The 7412-nt window shown below is 38.5% G+C and overlaps 1 protein-coding gene across 1 annotated transcript in view; it reads right to left on the bottom strand.

The window, feature by feature from the left end:
* The window catches only part of LOC107551311 (phosphatase and actin regulator 3-like), a 42005-nt gene extending 35689 nt beyond the window's left edge, over positions 1-6316 (bottom strand). Inside the window, exons 1-2 of the mRNA XM_016232868.1 lie at positions 6288-6316; positions 5411-5806 (exon numbers count right to left, since the gene is read on the bottom strand). Coding sequence (XP_016088354.1) covers positions 5411-5516 — 106 coding nt within the window. The 5' untranslated portion in view covers positions 5517-5806; positions 6288-6316. The remainder of the gene's footprint in view (positions 1-5410; positions 5807-6287) is intronic.
* Positions 6317-7412: the final 1096 nt, after the last annotated feature.

Below are 7412 nucleotides of genomic sequence, written 5' to 3' on the forward strand. Positions count from 1 at the left end.
ATGGACGTCCACTTAGACTTATGCTCTCCTATACTCACATAATAACCTCTTCCTTCTAAGTATGACCTGAACCATTTGATTTTACTTTTACTCAAGTAAAAGTACAGATATCCTACCAGAGAATGACTTTGGTAGAAGTTGAAATCACCGTTTAGAATATTACTTGAGTAAAAGTCTTAAAGTATGTGATATTTATTGTACTTAAGTACGAAATAAATCTTAAACGTGCTTAAGTATTGAAAGTAAAAGTACAAGTAAATGCAAAATGGAAAAGAAGCAAATAAATAATATATATAAAATGTTCATACACAGCTTGAGTAGCTAGATTGTGTTCAGTTTTAACTCTTTCTTCCATTTTGCATTTTTGGGTAAGAATAAGAAACACTTCATCTGGTACTTAGTGTCTTTCATTCCAACATAAGAAAACATTTCTGGAATCTGCATTTGAAATTGAATTTAATGTTTTTACACAGTTTAATATAAGTCTATTTCAGAGGGGACATAGATGCATTTAACCTGCAGTCACAGATGAATATTTAATGTTTTGTTTTTAACATAAAATGCTGAATACTGTTATTTGAAATTATTTTAAAACGTAAAAAAAATAGTTGAAATGTGAAATTAAAACCGCCAGTAGGTGGCAGCAAGTGACTGTTAATGAGTGAGTGATTGAGATTCAACTGATTCATTCAAACGACTGATTCATTCAGAAACAAAGCATTTGACTGTCCCTACGTCTCAATGTTCATATTATCCATCCTAAATAGTATGTGAGATTAGAATAAGTGTGTCCCAAAGCATAGTATGTTGAAAAGAGTATGCCAAAAGTCCCCAGATGGTCTACTATTTCAGGTCGATTTTTGTAGTGTGGATCCGTGCACACTCTAATAGCTAAAATTGCCCACAATCCATTGAGCTTTGGCGAAGGTTCGGTCCAGAACTACAAACACGAATAAAACGCGTTAGAAAAACTACAAACGTGGCGGATGCACGCGATCGACGGTTAGGTAGAGAGGTTTACAAAAAGGGGTTTGAGTTACTAATAATCAACATTTAACCTGGTAAAAAATATTTATTTATTGTTATCCATGTTATATTTCATCTGCAACAGTAATGTGAACTTTTATAAACATCCATTTGGTCGTGAATTTTTAAACGCATCATTATGCAGAAAATATGAGCAGAGTTCTCCACATGAAAGACACACGACTGGCAGATCAACGAGCTACTTATTTTCTCTCCAGTACCGTAGGAAGTTAAATTAAATTAAATGTGGAGGATGTTAACTGTGACAAGATGATTGACAGGCGAGTTTACAGTGACAGGGTGCATGTAACAGAGCGGTCCGTTAAAGACGCAATTGTGTGACGTGATAGTATATCCCAAAGCTCGCCTACTCTTCTACTACACACTCAAAAGTGTGTACTTTTTCTTCACCAAAAGAGTACATACTTTAAGGGCGTAGTATAAGTAGGCACATTGAGTGAGTTAATGCAGCAAGAGTTAATGAGTGAATCACTGAATCATTTATTCAACCAATTCGTTCAAAAAGCTGATTCATTCAATAAGTAAACACCATCCTTTGCTCAGAGCCGCAAAACAGTGCTGTGATCTTTGTTTGTAACTATATTCGTTAGCAAAATTTAGCAAAAACAAGCAATATTATGTTTTGTTATGTTAAGTCACTTATTGCTTTACTGAACTTGTATAAAATGATTATTAAATATGTTCATGCTGATATCTGCAGAAAAATGGTACTCTTTGTGTGATATAGATTAAGTTAACTATATTAAATTATATAAATATAAAAAGCATACAGAAGCATTTTTGCCATCTACAATATAGAATGCCTGGAATTTTGAGTTTTAATAGACTAATAAATCAACGTGTGTGCACTCTGTGTGTGATTTGGTGATATAGCCTACTTGATAATGTCAGATCGCACATCATTACAACAACACTTACCATATTATCGCAGACAATATACTGTTTATCGCACACCCCAGACTTGACTTGAGTGGAAAATGAATCATCGCCAGTTGTGCGCACACAGATGAACATGAGCATGAGTCTAACTTGCAAATGCCAAACCACTGATTCGTCAAACCTGCTTTTCTGCAGTCCATGTTCTTCTGACTTCTGACTATTTTGTAGTAAGTAACGAATATACTTCGGGGAAATGTATCGGAGTAAAAGTATACATTTTAATTAGGAAATGTAGTGGAGTAAAAGTAAAAATAGGCTGAAATATAAAAACTCAAGTAAAGTACAGATACTCCCAAAATATACTTAAGTACTGTAACGAAGTATTATTACTACGGATCAATATATTTCATCATCGTACAGTCTGCATGCATGTCGTACCCAAGTTTATTAGACCCATGTCGCACAGTGTGAGTTGCAATGATCTTATAGCATTTTAAAAATCATGCAGTGTGTAGAAGGCTTTAGAAGGCAGCCACTGAACAAGGTCACTGAATTTAAATATCTCGGTTCGCTCATCTGGAGCGACGGTGACTCACAAGGGAGTTATTTTATGTCGTAGAATAAAGCGTGAAAATATCTTGAGCTTGTGTAAACCACAGACTTTAACCAAAAACCCATAGTGCTAAAATGCGAACCCATTTCTGGGTTTTGGCCTACAACAATACATCATCCCTGTAGCTCTATATTACATGCACAAATATGACATTACCCAGATAATCAATTCGAGACAAGTGAATGTCAGTGGAAATTACAGTTCATGGACCATATGAAGTGTTGCTTCGGCAGCCGATGAGTCAGTCTCTACATCCTATCCAGTGAACAATACACAGCTACAAGTTTAAAAGACCCTTCAGTGGCTTGCTGCTGCCCACCACAGTGTGGAGGAAGGGCTCTTAATACTCAACAATACTGCGCTGACTGGTTGGGAGAACGTGTGACTAAGGGGTCAATGGTTAGCTAGTGTGGGCTACATCTGTGCAGACAGATTCCGTCTTCAACCCTAAACAATCTGTTCGACCATTCAGCTCGGCATCTCTTGTCTGTTTGGACCGTAATACGTAAATGTGGCGCAAACATTCATGCATGTGCTGCACAGCTGATGCTCTCTCTAGTTAGGAAACCTCGTCATGTCCTCTTTCCAGCGTTCCTCCTGTACCGTATCTGTTTATCTCTGTCTTTCTGAATGAGGACTTTGGCTCTGTTTCTCAAGTGCAGGCTCAAGAGGCGACATCAAAGCCGCAGTGGGTGTGCAGCTGGGATGAAAGGCTTGGTCCTCACCAGTGAAAGAGACGAGAAAGCTTGGCCAGTGGCATCACTGCCATGTCGCATTTTGTTATGCAGCATGCTGCCAATATTCTGATGTGCACTGAGATGTGATTATATGGACTGATGTATCTTTTAAGAGAATAAATCTTCTCATAATCTGAAAAAGCTCATTTTGTCCAGTACGTTTGGTCTTGGTCTTGTTCAGTCACTACAGATAAATTGTATGGTCTGTGCTGACTGGTGAATATGATCTGCTCTGAATCATCCTTTTCTTGACATGGACTCAACCTACTCATGGCCTGGCCTGGACTAGTCTTGAATTAGCTTTGCTCCACTACAACACTGTTATCAAGTGATGGTTGGAGTGCTACAACATTGTGCATCATTGAGCTGTCTGTCCAATATGTGTGACTCTGGTTAGTATGGTCATGTGGTGTATTCAAGCCCTCCTGGGAAGTTTTACAAGTATTTTTTTACGAGTATTTTATGAGAAGTATCCATGAGTTTGGAAGTCATTTTGGTCGGAGCAAGATGGTGATGTACCTTTTCTACCAAAAATTAAGCTTAAAATAATGAATAATGAATAAAGAATGTGCATCAGGAGTGTTTTTGCTTCACAGTAACTTCTTTTACATTAGTACAAACTGCACTTTTTAAAAGCATGTTATCCTTAAATGTGTTAAGAAACATAGTCATGAAAGTGTACTTGTGAAAGCGGTGTTTTAAGTACATTTTAACTCTACAGTTGCACAACAAGGTGGTAATGCTAAGTTATGTAATGTAAGTTATGAGTTATGTAATCAGATTACTTTTTCAAGTAACTAGTAAAATAGTGCATACCTTTTAAATTTACAATGAAATATCTGAGTTACAAATAAGTAATTTAAGTCACATTTATTCACTGTCTCCTATCCACATGTTAAGAGAGTTTTATTTTTTTATAAAAAATAAATAAGAAAGCCCAGCTCAGGTGACAAAAAGTAATGGAAAAGTAATGCATTACTTTCCATAAAAAGTAACAAAGTAATGCAATTAGTTACTTTTTATGGTGTAATGCAATATTGTAATGCATTACTTCAAAAAAAAAAAAAAAAACTTCCCCAAACCATGGTTAGGTTACATAAACTTCACATAATTTTCTGACTAGTAGCTACATACACTGATTATATCGCAGTATCCAGTACTCTAACATACCACATCATTTGGGAAAGTGTGCATCAGTTAAGTAAGCCACTATGTAAACCTGTATTATGCTGTTGATATGTTACTGGGCTGGTGTGATTAGCTCCAAATCCAAGGATAAACGTTCACCACCTGTCTGTGTCCAAACAAAGAGCTTTTAACACATTTCAATCACTACTCCCACATTAGCCTTCCAGGGTGAGGGAGTTTCCATATGCTAATGGAAAGTGATGCAGGTTAGAAATAATAATATCACAAACCTCAGAGATAAACACAACCGAATAAATGTTTATTGCGGCGGATACGGTTGCATTTTCACCGCTACAGAACTACAAACTGAGCATTCATTCAGAACTGCTTATACTAACAGCTGCTTTCTCACATACCCCTAACTAACGAAACTGGCACTCAACAGCTGTAAGGATCTTTGTGATAGATTGGGCCCGTCTCAGCTAATTGTATTGATCCCCCTCTAATGAAGCCATTACAAACACTCTGCTACAACTTGAAGTAATGAAGGCTCATCCTTCATCCAGTCATCCAGGATGAATCGCAATCTAGTGCATAGTACTCAATGCAACTAAAGGTCAGTAAAATCACAGCTGTAATTAATAGCGCGTGCTGCTGGGCAAATGCAGAGGACACTGAAGGCAAAAAGACTGGGTGAATATCTTGCTTTTAATGTCTAAATACTAAAACGAGCTCATCATGCTGGACATTTCAGGATGTGCAACCCAAAGCATCCATCAGTCATGGGGAAGCCCGTGCAGCAGCGTCACAGCAGCATCAGCACCAGCACCGAACACAGCTAGGATGAACAACACAGTCTATACATGCCACTGATGCATTTCATCAACAACTAACATCAGTGGGCAATGCATCAGTGTTTCTCGATAATCCCTCCGCCATGGTCAAATCAGATATCTCTGCGGTAAAGAGACACGGTTTTGCTGCACATGGCATCTGTATCACTCACCTGTGCTGTTCGTATAAACGACACGAGTGTCGGTGAGGATGCTCGGGTCACTGTGAGATCTCCCTCGCTGCACAACGCAATCTTCTGATCCATCCGATGTGGCCATGGAGATGAGAGCAGACGGTAGAACACAGAGAAGCCGAGCTGCGTGTGTGGATGTGAGCAGCGAGCGTGCTGCGGCGGTGGATGTGATTCAGTTTGACAGCAGCAGCAGCAGCAGCAGCGCTGGAGGAGGAGAGCAGTGCGCTGATGATGACTGAGGCGCATCTGGGGGTTTCACTTGCATTTATTAGCATTGTTATTAATTTGATGACATGAGTGGTTTTAATGTGTGGACGAACATCAAGTCGTGTTTGTGTGTTTTTGCGTCGTCATATGTCATGCAATCAGCGTTATCTGAAACAGATTGAAGAGAAGAGTGTTACAGAGATTTGTCAGAGGAATTAAAGAATAGTTAGCCTGTGTCGCCCTCTTGTGTGTTCTTTATAATAGTGGAGGAGGAGCCACACAGACGTCTTTCACCAGCCTTTTTTGAGTGACAGAATCCATCAGATCAGACTGACTCAGAAATGTTTGGGCAGATTAAAAATCAGAGATTTTTACATTTTCTCCTCCCACCAAAACACGACACACAAAGGCAAAATATCCTGGGAAAGAGAGATTCATATATATGGGCTTACATTTCTGCCACAATTCTGCGCACGAAAGATCATATTTTGAGTGCACGCGCGCGATCTGAGTTTTGTGGAGAAAATGTTCGTTTCGCAAAGAAAAAAGTCTTTCGAGCGCACGGAAATCAATTTTGCATTTAAAATACGTTTTTGGATGTGTGCAGACCTTCTCTTCTGTGCGTGCAACGTTCCACTAGCTTGCTCACCTGATGCCCCCCTCAGTGCTCTCTAAATGCCAACAGCTCAGGTGCTCAACACAACCCAGCGTTACAATGTGCCATAATTCCAGCCAATCAGAGACGAGGCTGCTAAATTCTGATTGGCTGCCTTGACAACCAATCACAACATTTCTTGCATTACCTCGACAGCAGAAGAGGAAAAGTACAGTGCACGCATAATTATTATGCAAGTTGATATTCTGATTTTATTGTTTTCCAAGCGCATTTTACCAATAATTATAACTACTATTAATCTTGTATTTAATCCCTTATAATCTATATATTATTGTTCATGACGGCTGGAAGTGAAAAACGCCTTATATTCAGGTGTGCATAATTATTAAGCAGGTTATCTTCTACAGATAAAATCTCGAGATGGACTAAAAATGAACTCCCGAAACTTACTGCCAGAAAGAGGACAAATACAGTGCATGCATAATTATTATGCAAGTTGATATTCTGATTTTATTGTTTTCCAAGCACATTTTACCAATAATTTTAACTACTATTAATCTTGTATTTAATCCCTTATAATCTATATATTATTGTTCATGACGGCTGGAAGTGAAAAACGCCTTATATTCAGGTGTGCATAATTATTAAGCAGGTTGTCTTCTACAGATAAAATCTCGAGATGGACTAAAAATGAACTCCCGAAACTTACTGCCAGATTCCGGAAGATAAATTCTTCAGTGGTACAAGAGGATGTGGTGCTGGTCCTTCTCAACTTATCTGTCTATAAAGCATATATATATATATATATATAGATCAGTTTTCAAGCATTTTACTACACTTCAGTATGTGATTCTTATTAAGTAGGGGTCATTTTTTAGGATTCTATACTTCACCTAAGTCTCTGAGAACCTTGACACCTTGCACTTGCACTCACTTCCGCGAGCATCAGGTGAGCAAGCTAGTGAAACGTTGCACGCGCAAAAGAGAAGGTCTGCACACATCCAAAAAACGTATTTTAAATGCAACATTGATTTCCGTGCGCCCGGAAGACTTTTTTCTTTGCGAAACGAACATTTTCTCCACAAAACTCAGATCGCGCGCGTGCACTCAAAATATGATCTTTCGTGCGCAGAATTGTGGCAGAAATGTAAGCCCATA

Source organism: Sinocyclocheilus grahami, unplaced genomic scaffold (assembly GCF_001515645.1).
Source record: "Sinocyclocheilus grahami isolate Dianchi unplaced genomic scaffold, SAMN03320097.WGS_v1.1 scaffold420.1, whole genome shotgun sequence".
NCBI lineage: Eukaryota > Metazoa > Chordata > Actinopteri > Cypriniformes > Cyprinidae > Sinocyclocheilus > Sinocyclocheilus grahami.